The sequence below is a fragment of the Vipera berus genome (assembly GCF_964194415.1).
Source record: "Vipera berus genome assembly, chromosome: 2".
Taxonomy (NCBI): Eukaryota; Metazoa; Chordata; class Lepidosauria; order Squamata; family Viperidae; genus Vipera; species Vipera berus.
The window spans coordinates 263771738-263796953 of NC_138203.1; the positions used below are offsets into that span (position 1 = coordinate 263771738).

Consider the following 25216-nt stretch of genomic DNA (forward strand, 5'->3'; position numbering starts at 1 on the left):
GCTTGGATAGATGGTTAAATATATCTTGCAGGAAGGAATGCATGAATGCTGAATTATTCTTAGTTGAAGAAGACCCCTGCTTAGTTAATTAGACCTCATAATGCTTCCTGATTTTGGTAACAGTTAATACATACGACTACCCTATGAACGTTCAGCACAGATGGCACAGATTTTACTCTGCTATTGCAAAGACCGGCTTGTTCCTTACAAACTAGCTTGGGACTCTCTGTTAAGCACCATTAGCTTACAATCACTGCAATATACACTTTGCTTAAACATTTTTATCCGTTTTCTTTAGTGGTGACTTCCTTCTCCAACTATTACCTGCTTCTACTTTTTTTCTGCTTTCTCCATGGTTATATAAGGTATTATCTGTTCCTCCACTAATTATGATTCAGGAATTTGAGCAAATATAAAGAAATATAAAAGACACTATGGTCGATACATTAAAAATTGGCAAGCTAGGCAGTAGATCTGAATAATAGCATGAGGAACACCATACTGAGCAGCAGGATTTGTGAAAAGGATCTTGGTATACTTGTGGATCACATGCTAACCATGAGCCAATGATATGAGGCTGCCAAAAGGAAAAAAAATAGAAAATGCATACAGTTAGTCCTCGACTTACGACCATAATTGAGGGTAACATTTCTCTTGCTAAGTGAGATATTTGTTAAGTGAATTTTGCCCCATTTTACAGCCTTCCTTGCCACAGTTGTTAAGTGAATCACTGCAGTAGTTAAATTAGTAACATGGTTGTTAAAAGGATCCGGCTACCCCGTTGACTTTGCTTGTCAGAAGGTCACAAAAGGGGATCGCGTGGCCTGCCCAGACACTGGAACTGTCCTAAATATGAGTCAGTTGCCAAAGTGTCCAAAGTTTGATCACGTGAACATGGGGACGCTGCAGTGATCCTAAGTATGAAAAAAAAAATCATAAGTCACTTTTTTCAGTGCTGTTGTAACTTTGAACAATCACTAAGTGAACGACTGTTATTCAAGGACTACCTGTACTGGTTTTGATTCTCATTTCACTAAGTATGAATTAATTGTTGCAACTTTAAGTCCATCTCCCACCTCCAACTTACTGTTGTGATTCAGGGTCATCCTGTGGGTTCGGCAGTTGGGTCGGACGACTCAGAGGAGGAGGGGGGTGTTGAAGACCTTGCTGAGGGGGTTGAAGATCTTGCTGATGATAGCCCTCAGCCAGGCCCCTCCCACTTGGTCACCACGGAGACCCAGCTGTGTGAGCCTGACAGTGTGGATGAAGATGACCCACAGCTGGCCCTGTTCAAGGACGCCCGACGCAGGAGGCAGTCAATTAGGAGTAAACAGAGGAAGGCAATGGGGCTTCTCGGAAGGAGGCAGAGAGAAGCCACGCCCTGAACTCTATATAAGGGGAATGTTTGGGAGGGCTGGTTTGCTGAAGGCAACCGCTCAGATGGTTCATGTTTCTTAAAGCTCCTGTTTCTTGGTTCGTGTCTTGTTTGTTTTTGTAGCTATAAATTTGGCAGGCGTAATTCCAGCCTCTTGCCGTTTGTAAAGGGGTTGTCCCTGCCTTTTCTGCAGGGCCGGTAGCAGGCTGGTACAGAACACTTACTCTCACCTTAAATCTTACAACAGCAGATTATTAATCACACAGTAGATGGATTGGAAGGCCAGGGAAGTATGCCAGGGAGAATTTGAGAAACAGGGATAAGAGATGCAGAGTAAATGAGAAGGCAAATAAGAGACTTAATCCCCAGATCTCCTGTTGGGCCATCCGTTGTGTACCCTTTTTACTGCCCCCAAAGCAGCAATTGCTTATCTGTTCTAATGTAACCCAGGAACTGAGGTCCTTCCTCTAGATCGACTGGAGCTCTTTGGACAAAAATGACGAAATAGCATCAAGTCCAGGTTGACACAACAGCCCAGCTTAGTCTTCCCGCCTCTAGCGAATGACCTGAGGCAAACATCCTACAGCTGCTTCAGTTGCAGGGCTGTGCTTTCCTTTCATAAAAAGAACTAAAGTAGGCCACCCACCCCACAGCAGGAATCCTCTCTCCCCATCTGCCCTGCTAGTTTCAAGCAGTTGAACCTCGCAGGCCACGTACTAAATAGTTACCCCTAGTGGAGTGGCATAAGGACTGGGGAAAAACGTAACCTGGGTTAAAAGAAAAGCAGCTTGTATGTCCAAACCACCACTGTTTCCCCAAGGATTTAGCCAGCTGAAATGGCCGTTCTGGACCTGAGCTGGAAAAGAAGGGATACGCATACAACACACACACACACACACACACACACACACACACACACACACACGACTAAGAAGTGAGTGCACGTCAGGCCATTTTTGGCTCTTCAAGAACAATGAGTCCAGCCTGGAGCAGCAATAAGGAACCATGGTCCTTTTATGACTTGTGGACTTCAACTCCCAGAATTCCTGAGCTGGGAGGGCCATGGTTCCCCACCTCTGATCCTGGAGCAATTTCTGGAGAGACAAAAAGAGAGCAAGTAGGAGGAACCGGGATGACAGAGAAGAGAGAAAAAAACAATAGTCCTATGATTGATGTTTCAATAGACCTCTCCCGGGATGCTTACAAACCAGTTCTGAAGTTATGATGGCTGAACCCCCTTTCTCCTGGTCACGTGGCCATATGTTGGGCTTCAGCATTTATGGCCATTTGCAATTATGAGATGTTTTACGACAGTTTTGCCGAAAACTGGCATTATAAACGGCCCATAAGGAACCATTGGTTCACCTAAGAAGTGTGGAATGTGCTTAACTACTTGCTTGCTTTACAACTGTGGTTTTCAGTTAATGATTGCTGCAGATAATGTTGAAAAATCAGGTCGGTTATTTGGGTGACCTCTTTTACAGTCGTTACAATTTATAATGTTGATGGGCAGGCTTCATTTCAGTCGTAGGCTGGGGACTACCTGTATTCCTTGTCCACAACTCTGATCACAGTCTTATACTAAGCTGGCCACTTCATATTAGGGTAGAAGTAGAAGCCAAATGAGGGCACTAGACTGAATTGTGATCCCTAGAGACAAGGTGGTCAGAATGTCACGTCTGTATAATTCCTTTTATGGATTTTGATGAGCACTTTGATGTTCCTCTCCTGAGCCTTTTGCTAACCTAAGAATTTATTACTTGGACCTCATTCACCCAATTCCTGCTAACTGTGCCTGTTGGAAAATCTCAACTGTTCCATTTCTCTCCAACCTTCTGAAGAATTTCTCCTCCACGTTCTCCCTTCTATCCTATCCAAACTTATTTCAGGTCATAGCCTTTTTTCTAAGATGTTGACGTTGGATCTTATCCCTGAGGAAATGCACCCAGGGATGGAAAAAGTCCCCACCTTCTGCTAAAAAAAAAAAAAAGGAACGTGTCAAACTGAGTTAGAACTGGTAAGGAAAAATGCAAGACAATTTCTGTGCCTGGTACTAGTGTAAATTTATGTTAGTTTTTCCCTTGTTTTAATTCCAGGTTGTAACTTCTTGTCAGAAGTATCCACATTATTTAATTTATTTTATTTATTTTAATTCCATTTATATCCCGCCCTTCTCCGAAGACTCAGGGTGGCTTACAAGCTTAGCAGTAGCCTTCATTCTATGTATATGCCTGCTTGTTAGGGCTTTCATACACCCCCCAAGCGGCATTATTACAAAGTCAGCTTATTGCCCCCAACAATCTGGGTCCTCATTTTACCTACCTCGGAAGGATGGAAGGCTGAGTCAACCTTGAGCCTGGTGGGATGCGAACCTGCACTAATTGCAGGCAGCTGGTGTTACTTAAAGAGGCATTAGCCCACTGCTCCACCATATTTTCTCAGGTTCACAATGCATGTGGCTGCAGCAGACTGGCAATTTACAATGAATAAAATATGTAAGTAGAGTTGGACAGGCAGATCCTCTCTCTTGAACAGAGGGACAGACAGATCCTCCCCCCCTTGTCTGGGAAGCTTAGATTAGTGACAGGTAGTCAACAGTGACAAAATAGAACAGAAGAGAACAGAATAACAGAGTTGGAAGGGACCTTGGAGGTCTTCTAGTCCAACCCCCTGTTCAAGCAGGAGACTTTATACCTTTCCAAATGAATGTCTCTTCTTAAAAGCCTCCAGAGATGGAGGGCCCACAACTTTTGAAGGCAAGCTGTTCTACTGATTAATTGTTCTCACTGTTAAGAAGTTTCTCCTTAGTTCTAGATTGCTTCTCTCCTTGATTAGTTTCCATCCATTGTTTCTTGTCCTGCCTTCAGGTGCTTTGGAGAATAGGTTGACTCCTCTCTTCCTTGCGGTAGCCTTGTGGTAAAACATTGGAACATTGCTAACATGTCACCCCTAGTTCTTCTTTTCACAAGACTAGACGTACCCAATCCCTGCAACCGTTCTTCATATTTTTTTAGCCTCAATCATCACTATTGCTCTTTTCTGCACTCTTTCCAAAGTAAAATAGAATAAAATAGCCACGTGAGAGTAAAATAAAGTAGAATAAAATAGCCATAGTGATCCTGGGACCAAGGATACTTTTATTGTCAATAACCAGGCAGAAAGAAAGAGGGGTCCATGGCACTTTACTAAACAAACTGGTCTTGAAGGAAACGCAGCTCCAGGCTCCCCAGCATGCTGCTGCTGCTTCTTCTGAACTCCTGTCTTTCCAGGCTCTTGCCGGGGCCTTGAGATCCTGGGTGGAGCCACACTTTTGCGCTGGTGTCCCATCTGGTGTGTGAAGCACGGCACTCAATCCTGTCCGATTCCCCATGGTGAACTTCCTGTCCCCCTGATCTAGCCAGTTCTGAATGAAAGAGAGGGAAGAGCCTCGCTTGCCTTGTGGGGGAAAGCATCTTCCCAGTCCCAGCTGGAGCAGAATTATCTGAATGGCTTCAGGCGGTGGAAGAGCTACTGTGGTCTAGCAGAAAGGGGCTTGATGTCTCGGGTTTTCATATATGAAAGCAGCTGCTCTGGGATTTCGGCTAGGACATCTTTCGCCAGGCGTGCCATGCTTAAAATGTGGTTGCCGGAATGGTCTACGTAGTCTCGGAAGGGCACAAACTACAACAGCAGGAAAGACACAAAATGGCAGCGGGTACCGAATTAAATCCCCAGGCCTGGTACAACCTTCTTGGGTATCAATAGCAGCAGAAGAAGGAAAACTTCGTATTTCCCAATTTGGTTTACGTGAGCAAAGATACGAGGGCTGAATACCACCCCCACCCCCCTACACACACACTACATAGCAATAGCAACAGCATTTAGGCTTATATACGGCTCTACAGCACTTTATAGCACTCTCTGGGCAGTTTATAACGTAGAAGCATTATTTGCATATTGCCCTTATCCATCTGGGTCCTCATTTTATTGGCCTCGGAAGGATGGAAGGCTGAGTCAACCTTGAGCCCTGTCACGATCAAACTATAGACTGTGGGCAAAGTGCCTGCAATACTGCACTTTAACCATTACGCCACCAGTTGCCCTAGAAATATATAAGTCCCTTCCATCTATCATATTGCCAATATTTGAATTTTGTTTTCTTTTGCCCACTGGCAATTCAGGTCAGTAAAACAAACACGGAGATCGATCATAGCTCATGTGTCGATTTATAAGTTTTGCAAGAAGTTAAGATGCTCAAATAAGTATCTTCCAGACTTAACTCTTTAGTTCCCAAATCCCAGCCACGAACAGCAACAAAAATCCTGCTATTTTTTCTTGGACAGGGAACTTTGCACACTATCCTTTGCACTGCAAGGATAAGTTAATATTGCAAGACTATATCAAAATAAGTGCCGTATTTTCAGGCTGGCAATCTGATCTGGATGATAAAGTAAGGATTGATGTCCAGTCCTCTAGGTCATGAAGGGGTACCTTGATCAGCACATGGTATTGTATAAGGCCGCAGGCACATATGATAATCATGGCAGACATTTTCATGTCAGCATGGAGAGAAGTGCTGATGGAAGTGCAAGAGAAAATATGGTCTTGGTTAGGATAAGCAAAACACCCCCCCTTCCAAAAAACACCTTCTCCTGGACTTGTGAAACAGTAGACCCTGCCTGTGCAGCCATAACATACTTAGAAGTTTAAGACATTTTGATAACACTGGAAGAAATAGGAGAGGAGTGAACATAGTCTGTCAGAAGCAAGAACATTATGAGATAAACCAATTAAAAGTAACTCACTAAAGGTAAGTTACAGAATATAGAATAACAGTGTTGGAAGGGACCTTGGAGGTCTTCTAGTCCAACCCCCTGCTCAGGTAGGAGACCCTATACCATTTCAGACAAATGGCTGTCCAATCTCTTCTTAAAAACCGCCAGTGATGGAACACCCACAACTTCTGAAAGAAAGCCATTCCCTTGATTGATTGTTTTCACTGTCAGGAAATTTCTCCTTATTTCTAGGCTGGTTCTCTCTCTGGTTAGTTTCCATCCGTTGCTTCTTGTTCTGCCTTCAGGAGCTTTGGAAAATAGGTCGACTTCCTCTTCTCTGTGACAGCCCCTCAAATATTGGAAGACTGCTATCATGTCATCTCAGTTCTTCTCTTTTTTTTAGACATCATTGTCTTTGTCGTTATACCTATTACCTCATAGAATCTCCTCCCCCCCATATCCCCCCATATTAGTTACCTTGTTGCATCCAATCATGTATATATTTTAATTTATAGAGGGGTTTATTCGAAGAGTTGCATCTCTGCCCTCTTTCATTTTGCTTTCACTGCCTTTGGTACCCTATGAAATCATCCATATTTCACCGGAATGGCGTGCCAGTTTAAACAAATTTTGGGGGGGGGAAAGTTTTCTCCTACAGAAGCAGATCAGAACGAACATCCTCTGTTCTTAACAAAAGGCCGCATGCTGAGCATGGGAAAGACATAGGGGATAATTCTCGCAAAACACTTGGTGATAATCAGTTAGAAATCCTAGCACCTCACTCCTTGCATAGTTTGATGCTGTTAAGCGAAACAAGTCAGGAAGAGGGCAATTCATCTCAGAAACCTTCCTTTAGCCCAGGGGTCCCCAACCCCCGGTCTGTGGACTGGTAGCGAGCCGCAGCATGCCACCAAGCAGTCTATACAAACAAAGTGTCAGAATCCATTTATATCACATTCATACATGTATGTTTAAAACATTATCCCCCCCCCATGGAATCTGCCATCTCCCGAGGAAGGAGGAGCGGATGTGGATTCAGCCTGCTTTAGGTTATTTCAAAGACCAAGGGAAACCTTTTGAACTGGGGGAACAAAAGGGAGGGTTAGGGAAGAAGGCATCTGGCCTGTGTCTCCATTTGAATCTGTAAAGGAAGAAGGCAATAACCATAAAGATTCGAACTTCCCATGAAAGGGATGACAGGAAGTAAAATGATGGGGGGGGCTGACCAAATGGGGTTGAGGGAAGGGGGGGGTTGAACTGGGAACTCTTTATAAAGTTTCAATCTGTAAAACAATACCAGGTCCTGTCTTGTATTTCCACAACCAAGCATGTCCTAGTAAAAATTCCTTTTGGACTAGAACTGACTCCAAGAGTTTTTGTTTTCCTAAGACGTGGATTGCGGTGGTCCTGACACAAAGCCCCATCTGTGGGATGCAGGCAGCACACAATCCCACGCACCCTCCGGTCCGCGGAAAAACCTTTCTCCATGGAACCAGTCCCTGGTGCTCAAAAGGTTAGGGACCTCTGCTTTAGCCCATTCTGATCAGCCAGATTCTCAAAGAAGATTTACCTGTACGATGTCTCTCTCAGCATAACGTCCCCTGGAGGAGACCCGTACTTCATCCCCATCCAGCTCTTCCATAGCTGAAGATAACAAACAAACAAACAAACAAACAAACAAACAAACAAAGCTTAACATTGGTTGCCATCTTCCAGGAGAACTGTTACTGACACCTGGCTAGAGAATAAATCTTAAGGTTTTTATTTCTGCGTTTCGCTCTAGCTTTGCAAAATCGACAGCAAAGTTCTGCTGTGAGGTTGTGCTTACGGGTGCAGCCAACCAAGGACTAGGATGCCAGCCTTGATGTCTTGGCAACCTGCACTCTTCTCAAAGCATCCGATCCGCCCTTTGGGTTCCTCTGACTCAATTCCCTCCTCGCTCAACATTCATTTTGAATCAGGGGTGTCAAACTCCATTTCATTGAGGGCCGCATCAGCATTGCGGTTGCCCTCAGGGGGCCGGGTGGGTGTGGCCAGGGTGGGTGTGGCCTACTGGGTGGGCATGGCTAAAGTGAGTATGGCCTACTGGGTGGGCGTGGCCAGCTCTACATCATTGGCATGAAGGGTGCCTATGGGGGCCTGGGCAGGAGTGGGACAGATCTGAGGGTCTCTGGCAGAAGGAGGGTCTCTGGGCCAGGGCCAAGGCAGTGGGGGCCGTTCCCTCACTGTTTCCAGGATGGCTTCGCGGGCCGCATGAAACCACTTCACAGGCCGGATCCGGCCCGCCGGGCCTTGTGTTTGACATGTCTGATCTGAATGAATAGAACACTTACCCCCAAACTCAGCAGGGCCCACTCCCACAATGATGACAGACATGGGCAAGGAAGAAGCCTGCAGAGAAGAAGGTTGTTGTCTCAACTGCAATTTAGGAAATAAACTACAGACTTCCAAAGTTTTGGAGCTTCTGCTCCCCGCTCTCACGTGCCAAGTGCCACAGTGGCTGGTAACTGAGGTAGGGGAAGACTCTACTGGTAGTCCTTGACTTACAGTCACAACTGAAGCCAAAATTTCTGTGGTTAAGCGAGAGAGTTGTTAACCGGGTTTTGCCCCATTTGGCCACTTTTCTTGCCCCAGTTGTTAAGTGAGTCACTAAGCTAGTAACACGGTCGCTAAGGGAATCGGGCTTCCCCATTGGCTTTGCTTGTCAGAAGGTCACAAAAGGTGATCACACGACCCCGGGACGCTGCAACCGTCATAAATATGAGCCAGTGGCCAAAGCGTCCGCATTTTGATCACATGACCATGGTGGTGCTGCAACAGTCATAAGTGTGAAAAATGGTCATAGGTCACTTTTGCCAGTGCTTGGAACGGTCATTAAACAAATGGTTGCACGTCGAGGACTGCTTAAGTCATCTGTGGGCACCTTTCTTGATTTACCCACACTGACACACAAACACACAACTGATGACGGCACCCGGTCCCTTAGATTATTTTTCTGCACGTGGGTGGCTCAGACAGACTGGGGCTGGTAATGTGCTTTTATGCCCCAAACCTTGACGCTGTTCCTTTTCTTACTACCCGATGAGCTACTGCCAGGCTGACTCACACTGACAATTGCTTCTTTAGTCTGCAGCATGTCGGAAATCACTCCATCGGTGATGATGAGAAGAACATAATACTGGGAGCCATCAGTGACCTGGGCAGCCAAACTGGGAAACGGAGAGAGAAGAGAGTGATGGAGAGCACTGATTTTGGCAACTCGCTTCCCACAGCCTCCTTGAAAGTCCTGTCCACATCTCCCTTGTCCAAAAAAATTACAACGGCTGCCGTGTTGGTAAGCTAAGACTGCGAGAAGCCGACTTAAGCTTTATTCAGAATCAGATTTGATACCCGTCCACACCAGCTGACATTAGCTCTCTGCATTTGGAAGCCTTCCACCTCTTCTTTTGGCTTATTCTGCAGGCAAGGCATAAGCTCTTCCTGCTGGGCTACTCTCCTCTCCTCTTTCCTTCACCTTCTTTACCGCTGCACACATCCTGCATGGGCCGCTGCATTAATAGGTCAAGCAATGCAGATGGCAGTTGCCTGAGACACACTGGGCTGTTTTGGCTCCCAGAAGCCTTGGCTGAGAATGGCCCGCTTGACTCTTTTATTCTACTTATTTATAAGTAACAATAATAATAATAACAACAACTGTTATTATTCTTACAAATAAATCAAGGCGGCAAACACATCTGACAAACCTTCCTCCTCCTCCTCTTTCCCCCCATAACAACAACCCTGTGAGGTGGGTTGGGCTGAGAGAGAGGGACTGGCCCAAAGTCACCCAGCTGGCCTTTATGGATAAAGCAGGACTTGGAACTCGCAGCCTCCCACTTTCAAGCCTGGTGTCTTAACCACTAGACCGGGGGTAGGCAACCTTGACTCTTTTATGACTCGTGGACTTCAACTCCCAGAATTCCTGAGCCAGCATGGCTCGGCTTGGAAACCTCTCCCTTTCCCCTCAACATGGCTGGCTCAGGAATTCTGGGAGTTGAAGTCCACGAGTCATAAAAGAGCCAAGGTTGCCTACCCTTGCACTAGACCAAATCACTTTTCAATCTTTCTGAGAGACAAGAAGACCGACCGGTGGTTTCCTCTTCTCCTCCCCACTTACCAGGCCACCTGGCTGATGACAGGTGCAAAGTTGGTGGGTCCGTAGAGCTGCACAGTACGTAGGCTTTGGAAATAGGATTCCAATACTCCTTCGATGCCCTCGCAGTTGGGATTATCCGGGTTATTGTTCTAGGGAGACAATGGCACGGCTCAGCAAGCTGGGCAATGCAGGTATGAGAGACTCTTCACTGAACACTCAAGGGCTCTAGAGCTGGGAATTCTGAGAGGGGCGAAATCAGTCCTTAAGTCAGTCCTTAAGCACCATTACCTAGCTTGGTAATGAAATGTTTGCAAGAAAACCACTGTTCTGTTCCAGCCTACGACTGGCCCTGTTTGAATGTCAGGGACAACCCCTTTTTATAGTCAACAGGCTGGAAAAACCCAACCAAATTTATTTACAAAGAAATCAAAAGTTCAAACAAGAGTTAAACCAAAAGTTCAAACAAGAGTTAAACAGGAATAACAGACCAGGACTCTAGCAGAAGATCTTCAAACGGTTGCCTTCAGCAACCAGCACCTCCCACACCTTCCCCTTTTATCAGCAGTCCCAAGGCGTGGCTTCTCATTGCCTTCTCCTCCTCTCACCGAGTTGCCTCATTGCCTTTCTCTGTTCTGCTCTGCTGGATTGCCTCCTGCTCCTAGCATCGCTGAATAGATCCAGCTGTGAATCATCTACGTCCAATACCTCGTGCTCACAAGGCTGAGTCTGATGAGGAACATGATGGGAGGGGCCAGGCTGAGAGTCCTGCAGTGCATCAGAGCCTCCCTCTGACACCAAAGGCTCTCCAAACCCCTCCTCCTCCTCCTCTTCAGAATCATCAGACTCAGCTGCCGGTATCACAGGCTGACGCTGAATCACAACAACCACCCAGCTCAGAGAACACTAAGGGCCCACACTGTCAAACTTGGGAGAATGAGAACTTTTGAGTTTTCCTAGTGAAAGACCTATGAGTCTTTCTTGTCTACTTGAGAAGTGCTTTTGATTGTTTTGGCTGGTCTGCATAAGCTGAAGCATCAACTAAATGTGTAAATGGGGCGTGCCTGCCCTCTGGAATCAGCTGCCTGTGGAGCTCCGGATGGTTCCCGACCTTCGCTCTTTTTGCCGTGACCCGAAAACCTGGTTATTCGAGCTTGCCGGCCTGGACTGAGGGATTGGGGTTTTAAATTTCATAATTTAATTTATTTTGTTTGGGGCTAAATTTAATTCAATCTATTTTTAACTTTTGTATGTCATATTTTAATTGCTCTGTACACCACCCTGAGTCCCTCGGGAGAAGGGCAGTATATAAATCTAATAAATAAATAAATAAATAAATAAATAAATAAATAAATAAATAAATAAACATGGGCTTGAACATCACAACTGATTATATAATCCAGGGATAGGCAACCTTGGCTCTTTTATGACTCGTGGACTTCAACTCCCAAAATTCCTGAGTCAGCTGTGCTGGCTCAGGAATTCTGGGAGTAAAGTCCATGAGTCATAAAAGAGCCAAGGTTACCTACCCTTGGTATACTTTAATCCATGGGTGTCAAACTGCTGGCCCATGAGCCGGTTTCATCATACAGCAATGGCAAAACAGTCCTGTCTCACGATGTCATGTGATGTGAGTTTGACATGTCTGCATCTAATCCATAAATTGGAAAGGGCGAGTGGGAATGTTCATGGTGTGTGTGTGTGTGAGTGTGTGTGTGCGCGCACGCCAAAGTCGAGATGGCAGCAGTGACTACACAGTTAGGGGCCCATCTGTTTTTAACATGTGCTGCATGTGTTACACAAATTTTAAAAAAAGACAGATCTTGGATTGCCTTGACTGTGTCCAGCAACTTAACTTTTTTTACCCACCCTGCAGATACCCTTGAGTATGGCTGACCCTTACATATTCCTCACAATGACAACATTTTAGGAAAAGAAATATTAAAAGATATAGTACTTTGGAACCCCATTCTCTGAATTGGAAACCTTTCTTATTAACTTCTAATCAATGATGTATGGCTATGATAACTTATTCAGTGGCAAAGAAAATGCTAAAACCCCTTTCTATGTATAATGCTACTTCCAATGTCATTGTAATGAGGTTCTATAATTTAATATAATAGAATTTGAAATAAATTAGTTCTGCATGCCACCATCAAGTCTGTTAATAGAATGGTGATGACCTCCGAGATTCTCTAAAAATAATTGCTTAAAACTAGCATGATTTTAGGGTTATAAATTAGCATGATCTAAAGAATTATGAAATCATAATCCGCAAAACAGCAGCACAGAATTATATGCCATTGTAGAGCTATGCTTTGCTCTTTTTTTTAACAAATTATCCACAAAATAATTTTAAAACAATTGGTTAAAAAGATAACTGGACTTGTAGATAGAGAAAGGACCTCAAAATCTATGCAGAATGCAAGTAGTCCCTGGATTATGACCAATGTCAGCAATCCTCCCCATTGAGGATGCATGTTGGAATGACTATAAAACAGGTTGGTCATGTGATTGACCCCTTTTTTTGTGGTGGTTGTTAAGCAAACCCTGTGGTCGTTAGGGTAACCAATGGTTTGCTAAGGTGCGGGTTTTGCTGAAAACTGGAAATAAGTGCTGCGTTTTGGCAAAGCCATCATAAAACGGTGACTGTGGGATGCTGCAAATGGCCAAAAATGCATCTGTGTTGTGGAGTGCCTGAAGTTTGGTCGTGTGTGGCTGCAGAGGAAGCTCGACCATCGGAACTTCAAATCTGAGTCATAAATCCCCCTTTTTTTAGTCAATTGTAACTTTGGACAACCGTGCAGGGCCATCCAAGTCGGACAGGTCATAGCAGAGAATTCTGACAAAACGTGATCCACTGGAGAAGGAAATGGCAACCCACTCCAGTATCTTTGCCATGAAAACCCTATGGACAGTACCAAAAGGCAAAACGATATGACGCTGGAAGATGAGCCCCTCAGGTCGGAAGGCGTCCAATATGCTACTGGGGAAGAGCAGAGGGCTAGTACTAGTAGCGCCAGAAAGAATGAAGCGACTGGGCCAAAGCAGAAAGGATGCTCAGCTGTGGATGTATCTGGTGGTGAAAGGAAAGTCCAATGCTGTAAAGATTTTTTCTCCATAGGAACCTGGAATGTAACATCCATGAATCAAGGAAAACTGGACGTGGTCAAACAAGAGATGACAAGACTAAACATCTACGTCTTAGGTAAAATGGACAGGAATGGGTGAATTTAATTCAGATGACCATCAGGTATACTACTGCGGGCAAGAATCCCTCAGAAGAAATGGAGTAGCCTTCATAGTCAATAAAAGAGTAGGAAAAGCAATACTGGGATACAATCCCCAAAATGACAGAATGATCTCAGTTCGAATCCAAGGCAAACCATTCAATATCACAGTAGTCCAAGTCTATGCCCCAACCACTGGTGCTGAAGAGGATGAAATTGACCGCTTCTATGAAGCCCTACAGCACCTTATAGAACTAACACCAAAAAATGATGTCCTTATCATCATGGGGGATTGGAATGCTAAAGTAGGAAGCCAAAAGATAACCGGAATAACAGGCAAGTTTGGCCTCGGAGTACAAAATGAAGCAGGGCACAGGCTGATAGAATTTTGTCAAGAGAATACGATGGTCATAGAAAACACTCTTTTCCAACAACCCAAGAGATGGCTCTACACATGGACATCACCAGACGGTCAACACAGAAATCAGATTGACTATGTGCTCTGCAGCCAAAGATTGAGAAGCTCTATACAGTAAGTAAAAACAAGACCCTGTCCAAGTATGACCAACTCAAGGGGGTGGTGTTCATGTCCGATTCTCAGCTGAGGGAGCCTGTGTTGTCTGTGGCCAGCATGAAAATATGGAATGCAGTAACCTACCCATCAAAGTGGCACCTATTTATGTACTCACATGTGCATGCTTTTGAACTGCTAGGTGGGTCAGGAGCTGGGGTAAGGAATGGGAGCTCACCCTGCTGCGCGGTGCTCGGGTCTCAAACTCGGGCTGTCGACTTCCCAGCTGACAAGCTCAGCGTCTTAACCCCTGAGCCATCGCGCCACCTCCTTCCTATTTCAGACCCGTTCAGAGGAAAATGGGCCTTGCAATTGCACGCGCATTGGCAGGCATTCTCCCGTTCTCCCATTACGGTCTCTCCTGTCTTCGCCCAGGAGGTCCTTTCTTACCAAAGGGAACTGATGAGACACTTTGCCGTCTGGTGGAACCTTGGCGCCAAAGCCGTAAGCCGGGAAAAGTTTGTCACTGTCATAATCCTGGATGATTTCGCCAACTGCTTTCAGAGCCATGGCATAGGAGCTGAGCTGATAAGGGCTCATGTAATGAAGAGAAGTGGGTTGCGAAGGGTTCCCTGTGAAAATGAATTTTGTCAGTCTCAAAAATTCTGCATCCACCTCCCCCCACCACCCCCGGCCCAAAGGTTTCTTGCAGTCACCACACAGGTTCTCCAACATCTTCCTCCTTGGCCATCCCTACCCAGTGGGCCCACGTGAATTCTCATCCCATCTCCGCACCTAATGGGAGCAGAGACGGCAGCCAGATGTGGCCGCTCCTAAACGGATCTCAGCAAGCATCAGAGTCAACTTGGCCGCTTTGTTACCAGCAGCAGAGCAGCACTCTGTTCCCGGAGTGACACACGGGTGTGCTGCACTCACCATTGGAGGCCGTGAAGTCAATGGCAACTGTGAAATTCAGCTGTGTCCTAAGGATGGTGCGGAAAAGAGAGAGAGAAATGGATGCTGCCATCCTTGGGGATCCCTCCCAACGTCCCAAGGGTGCTCCCTTTTTTGTGCTAGGCAATTCGTCATCTCTCCAGCACCAGGAAGTCTCCCTCTGAAAGAGACCAGAGCATCCCCGCCTTCCCCAATCTGCCACTACTGAGGCATCTGCTTCCTTATCACCTTAAAAGCCATGGTGTTCTGCCCCTGATGCCCTCTTATAAGTTCCCCCCGCAATGCCTCAGAGGCAGTGAACAGGAAGAGGGCTGAGGGCCCATGGCCCTCAGAAACCAGGGACCTGAGAGGCATCCAGGATTTTCAACCGACGCACCCGCCTCGAATGTAATCAACAAAGGTGAATTCTGACTGCACTGTGAATGACAGAAGGGTTACCTACCAGGAACAGAGAAAAACAAACAAAAGAGAAGAAGGGGAAAAAAAGAAGTATGAGATATTCCGAATGGTGCAGTCATCTGGGAAGAAAGAAAGATTTGGGGGGGTGGTGGTGGTGGGGTTCTGTTCTGGATTGCCCTCGAGAGAAGCGATTCAGGAAGAGAAGGGAAATGTGACTGGCTTTGATAACGCAGGCAAGTGCTGCCTTTTTTTTAAAAAAGCAGGTAAGAGGTTTGACAGGAAAAAGCTGGAGTGTGCCCCAGTGAAAAGAGTCCCGTCAGCTTCACATGACTCGATGCACTGGTTTGTAAGGATGAGGGATGGCAGGGATGTGGACTAAGAGGGGGGGGGGAGGGAAACCGTCCTAGACTTACAGTCCCCGAGTTAATGTACTTCTTTTTCTTGCACTTCTTCCTAGGGTTCGAAACCTGGAGATGGAAGGAAAGAATGAATGAATGAATGAGAGAGGAGCACTTTTTTCCTTTAACCAACAAATTAAAGAGTCAGTTTGGTCAAGTAGTTAAGGTACCAGTCTAGAAACTGGGAGACCGTGAGTTCTAGTCCCACCTTGGGCATGAAACCTGGCTGAGTGATTTTGGAACAATCATTAGGAGACTGGGCGTTCTAGTCCCGCTGAAAGCCAGTTGGATGAGTTCGACCAGGGGTAGGCAACCTTGGCTCTTTTATGACTTGTGGACTTCAACTCCCAGAATTCCTGAGTCAGCACAGCTGGTTCAGGAATTCTGGGTGTTGAAGTCCACAAGTCATAAAAAAGCCAAGGGTTGCCTACCCCTGATTTAGACCAATCACCAGGAGATCATGAGTTCTAGTCCTGCCTTAGGCATGAAAGCCGGGTAGGTGACTTTGGACCAGTCAATCTCTCTCAGTCCAATCTACCTCATATGATGGTTGTTTTGGGAAAAATAAGAGGAGGAAGGAGTTTGGGGCACGTTCTTGAGTTAGTCATAAAAACAATAAAGGTGGGATAAGAAGAAACAAAGCAATAACTCTAGCACCAAAGCTCCATCTGTGCAAATGCTTCTTCTCCTTTTGGGGCTTCTATAGTCCAGTTATGCAGATTCATGGAGCTATAAAGAACAGAAGCATCGTACCCCATCGTACCCCTACCCCAAACCCTTTCTGAAAGGCGGGGCCACCTACCTCTTAATTTAGACTAAGCACTTCCAGATAGAAGCCCATGCAAGCTAGTATGGGAAGATGCAAAAATGGGACACAGATTCATCTATCCAAGGAAAACCAAAGATGTTTTCAAATGATAAAAGATATTCTGAAAATTGGGTGTTTCCAGATGAGGCTTTTATAGAGAATTTTTCCAGCTTCATTTATGAAATAGCAATAGCACTTTGACTTATATAATGCTTCATAGTGCTTTACAGCTCTCTCTAAGCAATTTACGGAGTCAGCCTATTGCCCCCAACAATCTGTGTCCTCATTTTACTGACCTCAGAAAGATGGGAGGCTGAGTCAACCTTGAGCTGGTCAGGATCGAACTCCTGGCAGTTGGCAGTTATACTGCAATACTGCATTCTAACCACTGCGCTCACCGTGGCTCTCAAAACTGCAGTATACAGGCAATCCTTGAGTTATGATAGTTCACTTAGCGACTGTTCAAAGTTATGGACTTACTTATGACACAGTCATGAAATTGCAAATGTTGCAGTGCCCAGTTGTTCACCCTTACGAACGACTGCGGAGGCACTGCAACATTTGCTCTACCTATTCCCCCCCTCCCCCTAGCCGGGTCTCCACAGGCACTGGGCCTGTGGATACTCACCTTGTGAAGATCTAGTGAGCCTTTGGTTCCTTGGCCTGCTTCCGTGCTTCAGGCCTTCGATGCATTCGCAGAGAATGGAAGCCTAAAGTACCACAAGATCGTGTGAGATCAGTAGCATGAGATCTCACACTACTGAACTCGTGTGATCTCGCACTACTTTAGGCCTCTGTTCTCTGCAAACAGAGGCCTGAATGAGATCTGTGGCAAAAGGCTTTGCAAATGGAGGGAAGGCCTGAAGTACCGAAGCCTTCCCTCCATTTGCAAAGCTCCTTTGCCGTCTTTGCAAAAAGCCTTTGCTTCTATAAATGGAGGCCGGGAGGGGAGTGTGAGTCCTTCCCGGCCTTCGTTCTTGGCAGCAAAGGCTTTTTTTTTTACAAAGACGACTGGAGCCTACAGGGATGCAATCTCTCATCCCTGCAGGCCACGGCAAGCTTTTGCTCAAGGCGAAACCGTGGCAGAGAGAGGCTGAAGAGGAGAAGCTCCCTTGATCATTGAGATCTACATAAAGTAAGTGACCCGGTTGGGTGGGATGGGGGGCGGGAAAGCATGAGATATCTCAGTGGGGCAGGGGAGGCCTTGGGTAGTCAGAAGCACTAGGTCCCCCCATGGCCTTCCCCACCCTGACCCGCACTTAATGACCCGCACATTCGAGTTACATGATTCACTCCTACAAATCCTCGGGTTATGAAAGTAATTGGCAGGCTCCGTTATATTCATAACTCGAGGATTACCTGTATAGGGTGATCCTAAACGAAGTTGGTTTCCAAATGGAGTCTACTTGTGTTAACTCCTAGTTATTCTTTTTTCCTTTTTCCTTTACCACTGAAAATCAAAGAGGGAAGGTTAGGGGGAAGTCTTAAAGTTCCCTATCAAATGTAATTATTCTTTTTAGCTGATATTTTTTAAAAAGCTGCTGAGCACACGGTTCTGGCTTAAATGAGAGAGAGTCCATTCAGAAGTGACCGTCCTCTGTTCCTAATTCTAAGAAAGAATTGGTACTGTTGGTGCCCAAAGATACAGAACTGGCTTTTTTAGTTTTGCGCTACAGTACATCATAATCTTCTGTAAGCAAAGGAACAACACTCTGCAAATACATGGTAGCAACAGTTTTAGATGCCCTCAGAGGAAAATCTTTGGAAGTAAGGGGAAATTTTCACTTAGGGCTCTGTACAGCATATGCATATTGCAGAACTCGAAAAGATGCATTTTAGCACATAGCACTGATGTACATGCTAAAATATATATGAAATCGCTCCTGGCCATAATAAAAAGTACTAATGCATGACTAGGCTACATCTTCATAGCACTCAACTGATTGCTTTTAATCAGATTTTTTTTAACCTTCCCTGAACTTTTCAATCAGAATAGATCTGGAAGGGGCCTTGGAGGTCTTTTAATCCAACCTCCTGCTCAAGCAGGAGACCCTATACCATTTCAGACCTATGGCTGTCCAGTCTTTTCTTAAAATCCTCCAGTGATGGAGCACCTAAAATTTCAAAAGGCAAGCTGTTCCACTGGTTAATTGTCCTCAGTGTGAGGCAATTTTTTTCCTTAATTCCAGATTGCTTCTCTCTTTGGTTAGTTTCCATCCATTATTTCTTGTCCTGCCTGGTGCTTTGGAGAATAATTTGACTCCCTCTTCTTTATGGCAGCCCCTCAAATAGTGGAATTCTGCTATTGTGTTGCCCCTACGCCTTTCTTTTTTTTTTATACTGGCCATACCCAATTCCTGCAATTTTTCATCATGTTTTAGTCTCCAGGCCTTTAATCATCTTAGTTGCTGTTCTCGGTAATTTTCCCAGCGTCTCAAAATCTTTTTTGTAATGTGGTGACCAAAACTGGATGTAGTATTGGTGGTCTTACTAAGGTTTTATAATGCGGTACTAATTCTTTGTGTGATCTTCATTCTATGCCTCTGTTTATGCAACCAAGGATTGCATTAGCTTTTTTGGCTGCTGCTGCAGTTCATATACAATATTTGGAGAATCATATATATAAACTTTATTTGAAGAAAGACAATGGGTGGTCATAGCTCCCAAACTGCCAGATCAAGAGTCTTTTGATGCAGGTGGACAATCAGAGATAGCTAATAGCCCATCAGATACAATTACTATTGCAAACTAGCTCCTAGTATCCATCTGACAAGAAATATCTCCCTGTAAAAGAGCCCTTGTGTGAGCTTGACTGCTCCCAGCCTTATATCATAAATTCAATATACTGTATTTCTTTTTAGTTTTGTCATTTGATTTATCATCATTATCTAAGATTCTGGACATATCCATATCTAATCCACTATTTATGTCAGTTCTCCACATGATTCCTTTCTGTAAGTCCTGAATAATGAAGTAGGACATAAGCATTGTTAAATCATTCTTTTCTTTACTATGTGTCACCCTGATTTCTGCTTTTTCCTCTCCCACATATTCCATCTTCTAATTTGGAATGGAAAATTATTTATGATGTTTGCAGTGTCCGGGGTCATGTGATCACTTTTTGCGACCTTTTCACAAGCAAAGTCAATAGGGAAGCCAGACCTGTGCAACTAACTTAACAACTGCAGTGATTCATTTAACCACTGTGGCAAGAAAGGTAAAATGGGGCAAAACCCATTTAACAACTGCCTTGCTTAGCAACAGAAATTTTGGGCTCCATTGTGGTCATAAGTCGAGGACCTGTATACATCTCCTCTGATAACAATAGCCTTTGTTCTTCCTTAAGAATCTTTTCCACCTTCTCTCCCATTCTTTTAATATGGCAATGCTGGACTCAACCTGCATTCTTCGGTAGATAAATTTTGTTTAATCACTTGACTTTGGACCCTCCCTTATCACAGCAGAAGCTGGATCACAATTGAAGCTCACGATGTGGAAATCACGGGCCAGACAACCTACTTTCTTCTGCACTACAAAATCCAAAAGCCCCATCACCAAACACCAATAGTCAAACATTGGAAGATCTGTATTTCGTAAGTCTGGGTTGCACTAGAAATGTGTAATCTGCATCAGAATATTATCATGTCTTCATCTGGACAATTGCTGCTGACAGTGCTGCCTTGAACCTCTGAAGGAAAGATGGAATACTATCTAACAAATAAATGAAATCAAAATGCTGCTGGATTGCAGGGATGAGACCAGACTAATGCTAGCCAGCTTCATTAGAGCACAAGAGAACCAACTTGTCCTGCATCCAGATCTTTCACCAGCTGTTAACAGATGTCACTGAGTTGCTCTACACCAATGAGGACTAGAAACTTGCTTGTGTGCATTGTTTTTAAACCCATCATCCTCAGGTATCCGAAACATCCTCAGATTTATCAGCAGAAATGTAATTTGTTGTCTCCAAGTAGTACAAGCCCTGTAAAAAAAGGAATATTGTTCAAGAGAATCTGTATTTTGCCAGGAGGAAACTTACCTCATAGACTGTGAACTGGTTCTGGGCGCGCGAGAGTTCCCGATAGCTTGTGGCAAACTCCCCAATGAAATCATGGCTGCCAAGAAAACAAGAAAGAAGTAATGCAATGCTTCCCTGTTGGGGTAGCTTAAACCTGGATTGAGCGAGTGTATGAACAGCGTGTGTTTTGAGTATCCCACATCCTGTTGTGAAGAACCTAGGATTTTTAATTACTCCACCCACCCAATTCACTTAATCCCCTTTTCCCCACAGGGTGCATCTACAAATGCAGCAGATTGAGAGGGTAGAGAGAGGATGGGGTGGGAGGAAGTGGATTTTGAGTGCTTTGCATTTGAGTCCAAAAGCCCAAATTCAGTCAGGAGAAAAATAACTAAATGCACAGAGTCTGCAGAGCAGGGGTCTTCAAACTCGGCCCTTTTGTGACTTGTGGACTTCAACTCCCAGAATTCCTCAGCCAGCATGCCTGGCTGAAGAATTCTGGGAGTTGAAGTCCATAAGTCACAAAAGGGCCGAGTTTGAAGACCCCTGCTGCAGAGCAAAACCGCCCTTTCATCTTTCTCTGCTGTCTCTGGATTTCATTCTTTACAGATTTTTCTTTGTACTTAAAAATTGGCTTTTCCCTTCTGCAGCCCAAAGGACCATCACTCATTTTGTCACGTTGTCATGCACCATTCGCTGATCCAGCACCAAACAAGCAGGGGGGAAGCTCAGATCAGGGACTGTGATAGGGAAGACAATAGATAAATATGGATTGTCTGGAGAGTGTGGTGCAACCTCCAGGTGACTCCAGGGCCACAGCTATTCAATTTTTGGGGGTAATAATATAGAATCAGTTCCCATGATAGGCAGTCTTCCCCTAGCAACCACAATTGGGATCAACGACTCTGTTGTTAGGTGCCTCAACTGCTAAGTGGAAAAATCACATGACCGCAATGGGCTTCCAACAATCTTTCCCATTTGGTCGTTAAGTGAGAGATCACATGACTTGAGATTTTTGCTTCCATGTGTTCCATTAACTCTGCTTGTCGGAAGCCAGTTGGGAAGCACATGAATGGTGATCAGATGACCACACAATTGTAAATGTGTGCCTGTTGAAAAGTGGCAGAATGGCGATCGTTCGACCAAGGGAATTTCTGTAACAGTCATAAATGCAATGACAGGTTGCAAAGCTGTTCTGTTTACGGTATATCTTTGCAACTTCAGTCACTAAATCAGGAAGTTGGTGTGAAAACTACCTGTACGTACCTTCTTTTGGTATGTTATTTTGACTTTCTAATTCAACCTACAGCCATGTCGATATCCCACCCAAGTCCTGTCCAAATCTGATCCTCCTTTTTCTGATCACACGTAATTCCCTTGCCAACAGTAAGGAAATCCTTTTCCAATTGTCATGTATTTTTTTAAAACTTCCTAGTCTACATACAACCACTTGGTGGTCTCCCTTATAAAATCAAGCAAGGTTGGCCATAAACTTCTGTTCTAGCTAAGAAGGCTTCGGAAAGTCCTGGCAATTCTTTCTACCAATCCTAGCTTCAGATTAGGAACTAATGATTTTGAAAGAAAGGAAAGGAAGCTTTAAATTTGTTCTATTAAAGTCAAGACTTCAATCCTACAAACACCTATATGGAATTTACATCTAAATAAGCACCAGTGGGCTCATAGTAATACCATGTGGGTTGCTCTCCAGCAACCCAGACTACAAGTCTCCAGCGATATAATTGGCTATCCCTAGGCGGCAATGGTTGTTTCAAACCTATTGGCTGCCGCCTAGGGGCTAGACTATATATTGCGGCTAGTTGCAGCCATTAGCTCAGTACAGATTCTGCACGAAATAAAATATGAGTTTCCCTGTACTCAGCTACCTCGTCTTCATTCCTGCGCCAAAGAACCCACTATTTAGCAGGACGGGCACAAGAAAAGTATGACTTTGGGCTCCACTTTAAACAATCTTGGCAAATTGTCCCTTTGCTGGCAGCTCAGTTTGCAGAAGGAGAAAAAGAGCCTTCAAAGGATAAAGAGAATAAAACAGAATCAGAAAGTGATTCTGTATAAGTGATCCTTGTGCCAAGTGATTCAGAAAGAATCAGAATCATTTTTAGTTGTAATGCCAGGCGATTAGCATACAATGCCCAGATAATTGTTTCTTGAATCTCTGGAATAAGAGAAAGGATTATATCAACCTTCCCCTATCATGATGCCCTCAAATGGTTTGAGCTACAATTCTACGTTGGGTGAGTTGATAAGAATTGTAATTTAATACTAAAGGAGAATATTGGAAGCTCAAGTTTGAAATGAGAGGCCCTTGGTGCTCTCTGAGCTTGCTTGTTTTCTTGCAGACATTTCATTACCCAAACTAGGTAACATTGTCAGTGCTAGTCTAGTCTAGCACTGATGATGTTACCTAGTTGGGTAATGAAATGTCTGCAAGAAAACAACCAAGCTCAGACAGAGAGCACCAAGAACCCCTACATTAATATTTCTGGGGAATCAAGGTTGGGGAAAGGGGTCCATATTCTCACCTGCCATCCCGGTCCCAGTCATAGACGTCAATTTTCACAGTCCTAGAACAGAAGTAACAAGTAATAAGAGAAGGTGAATTTCCAAAAGAGGGTTTCAGCTTAGGAAAACAGGAGCCCAAATGAAAAAGGAGACGGGGCATATGCTGTAGAGCACGGGTGTCAAACTCGCCACGTGTTGTGACGCATCGCAACTTTTTTTGCATTGCCGGAGCTGGGGTGGGTGCGGCCTGCGCATAATGAAACTGGCCCGCAGTTAGACACCCCTGCTGTAGAATTTATGTCTACACTCATTAAATTCCTTTAAGTGCCAGTCCATAATATATAGATCAGGGGTAGGCAACCTTGGCTCTTTTATGACTCGTGGACTTCAACTCCCAGAATTCCTGAACCAGCATGGCTGGCTCAGGAATTCTGGGAGTTGAAGTCCACGAGTCATAAAAGAGCCAAGGTTGCCTATCCCGATATAGATCATTCTTTCACTCTGAGAAAGATGCCAGGGAATATCAATCTTCCTTATACCACTAAAAATGTTGCACAGTATGTTCCACCTATTTAGATAATCCTCAACTTACAACAGTTTTGTTTAGTGACAGTTCAAATTTACAATGGCACTGAAAAAAGTGACATGATTATTTTTCACAGTTATACCCGTTACAGCCTCCCCATGGTCCCATGATCAAAATTCAGATGCTTGGCCACTGACTCATATTTATGACGGTCGCGATGTCTCAGGGTCATGTGATCCCCTTTTGCGACCTTCTGACAAGCAACATCCACGGGGAAGGCAGATTCACTTAACAACCGTGTTACTAACTTAACAACTGCAGTGATTCACTTAACAGTTGTGGCAAGAAAGTCATAAAGGTCGTAAAATAGGACAAAACTCATTTAACAACTGTTTCGTTTAGTAACAGAAATTTTGGCCTCCATTGTGGTCGTAAGTCGAGGACTATCTATCGTTGTACGCTGCCCAGAAACCCTCTAAGAGGGAGATGGGTAGTTAAGAAGTTTGATATATAAGTAAAAGTAAATAAATAAATAGCATCTTCTAGATCTTTCCTTCACTGCTGGGAAACATGCCAGTATTCCTTATGCCACCAAAAATGTATATATGTTTCACTTATATAGCCCTTTGTAGTGATTGCTCCTTATAGATATCTAAAGGAGCCTGGCTACTCTGTTCCCAGCTAAGGTACTTCAATGGTTTTTAACAGCCTTGGGGCAATTTATACTCAGAGGACCATTTGATCTGGAAACAGCATAAAAAATACGAATTAAATTTCTCCTCCTCCAATGTTTTGACTGGTCTGTTTATTTGCCAGCCTTTGGGCCCATGGACGCAGCCTTTTAGGCCCAAAGTACAGATATGAACTCTAACCTGTCATAGTCACCGTTGCACAAGGAGCGCACAGGGATGGAAAAAGGTTGCCACACCGGATTCAGGTTGTTCTTCACCACCTCTGTCTTGTGGCAAATGGTGAACCTGAAAGCAGAGAGGAGTCATGGCAAAAGGGGGCAAGAGCAAACCTGAAAAAGAAGGGCTGACGGGCTCTGATGTGGTATGGAGTAGCATATTGCGGCCTCCAGAGGTGTTGGATTGCAATGTAGTTGAGAATACAGTTTGTCATGCTAGTTCAAAAGGATGAATCTTGTAGTCTAGAACAGGGCTTTCCAAACTTGGCAACTTGAAGACTTGCGGACTTCAACTCCCAGACAACTGGCTGAGGAATTCTGGGAACTGAAGTCCACAAGTCTTAAAATCTTGTGGAATTCTGGGAACTGAAGTCCCTACAAGTCTTAAGAGTTGCCAAGGTTGGAGACCTCCGGTCTAGAACATCTGCAGGCTGCCAGATTAAAGAAAGCTGATCCATCCAGAAACCAGGAAGAGCTGTCCGTCCTCAGGAAGAGCCCACTGGCACAGGCTCCTTTGGGTTTCTAAAGCACAAAAATTGGAGAGGGAATTTCAGCTGAAGCTCTCGAACCACAACATCTCAATTTCCCTCTTCCATCTGTGCATCCCAAATCCAGGAACTGCAGACCGTGCCTCTTGGCCTTCTTCCCCAGCATCCTTTATTGGAACATCCACTAGTTCGGGGA

At 44.7% G+C, this 25216-nt stretch overlaps 2 protein-coding genes across 2 annotated transcripts in view; one reads left to right on the plus strand and one right to left on the minus strand.

Moving 5' to 3' along the window:
• The window catches only part of TADA3 (transcriptional adaptor 3), a 701258-nt gene that overhangs the window by 138478 nt on the left and 537564 nt on the right, over positions 1 to 25216 (plus strand). The window lies entirely within an intron of this gene.
• CPNE9 (copine family member 9) overlaps positions 4694 to 25216 on the minus strand; it is a 57966-nt gene continuing 37443 nt past the window's right edge. Inside the window, exons 9-20 of the mRNA XM_081316408.1 lie at positions 24498 to 24602; positions 23120 to 23161; positions 20601 to 20676; positions 15769 to 15822; positions 15333 to 15394; positions 14939 to 14985; positions 14453 to 14634; positions 10286 to 10413; positions 9236 to 9338; positions 8463 to 8520; positions 7700 to 7773; positions 4694 to 5035 (exon numbers count right to left, since the gene is read on the minus strand). Of these exons, the coding sequence (XP_081172534.1) occupies positions 4883 to 5035; positions 7700 to 7773; positions 8463 to 8520; positions 9236 to 9338; positions 10286 to 10413; positions 14453 to 14634; positions 14939 to 14985; positions 15333 to 15394; positions 15769 to 15822; positions 20601 to 20676; positions 23120 to 23161; positions 24498 to 24602 (1084 nt within the window). The 3' untranslated portion in view covers positions 4694 to 4882. The remainder of the gene's footprint in view (positions 5036 to 7699; positions 7774 to 8462; positions 8521 to 9235; positions 9339 to 10285; positions 10414 to 14452; positions 14635 to 14938; positions 14986 to 15332; positions 15395 to 15768; positions 15823 to 20600; positions 20677 to 23119; positions 23162 to 24497; positions 24603 to 25216) is intronic.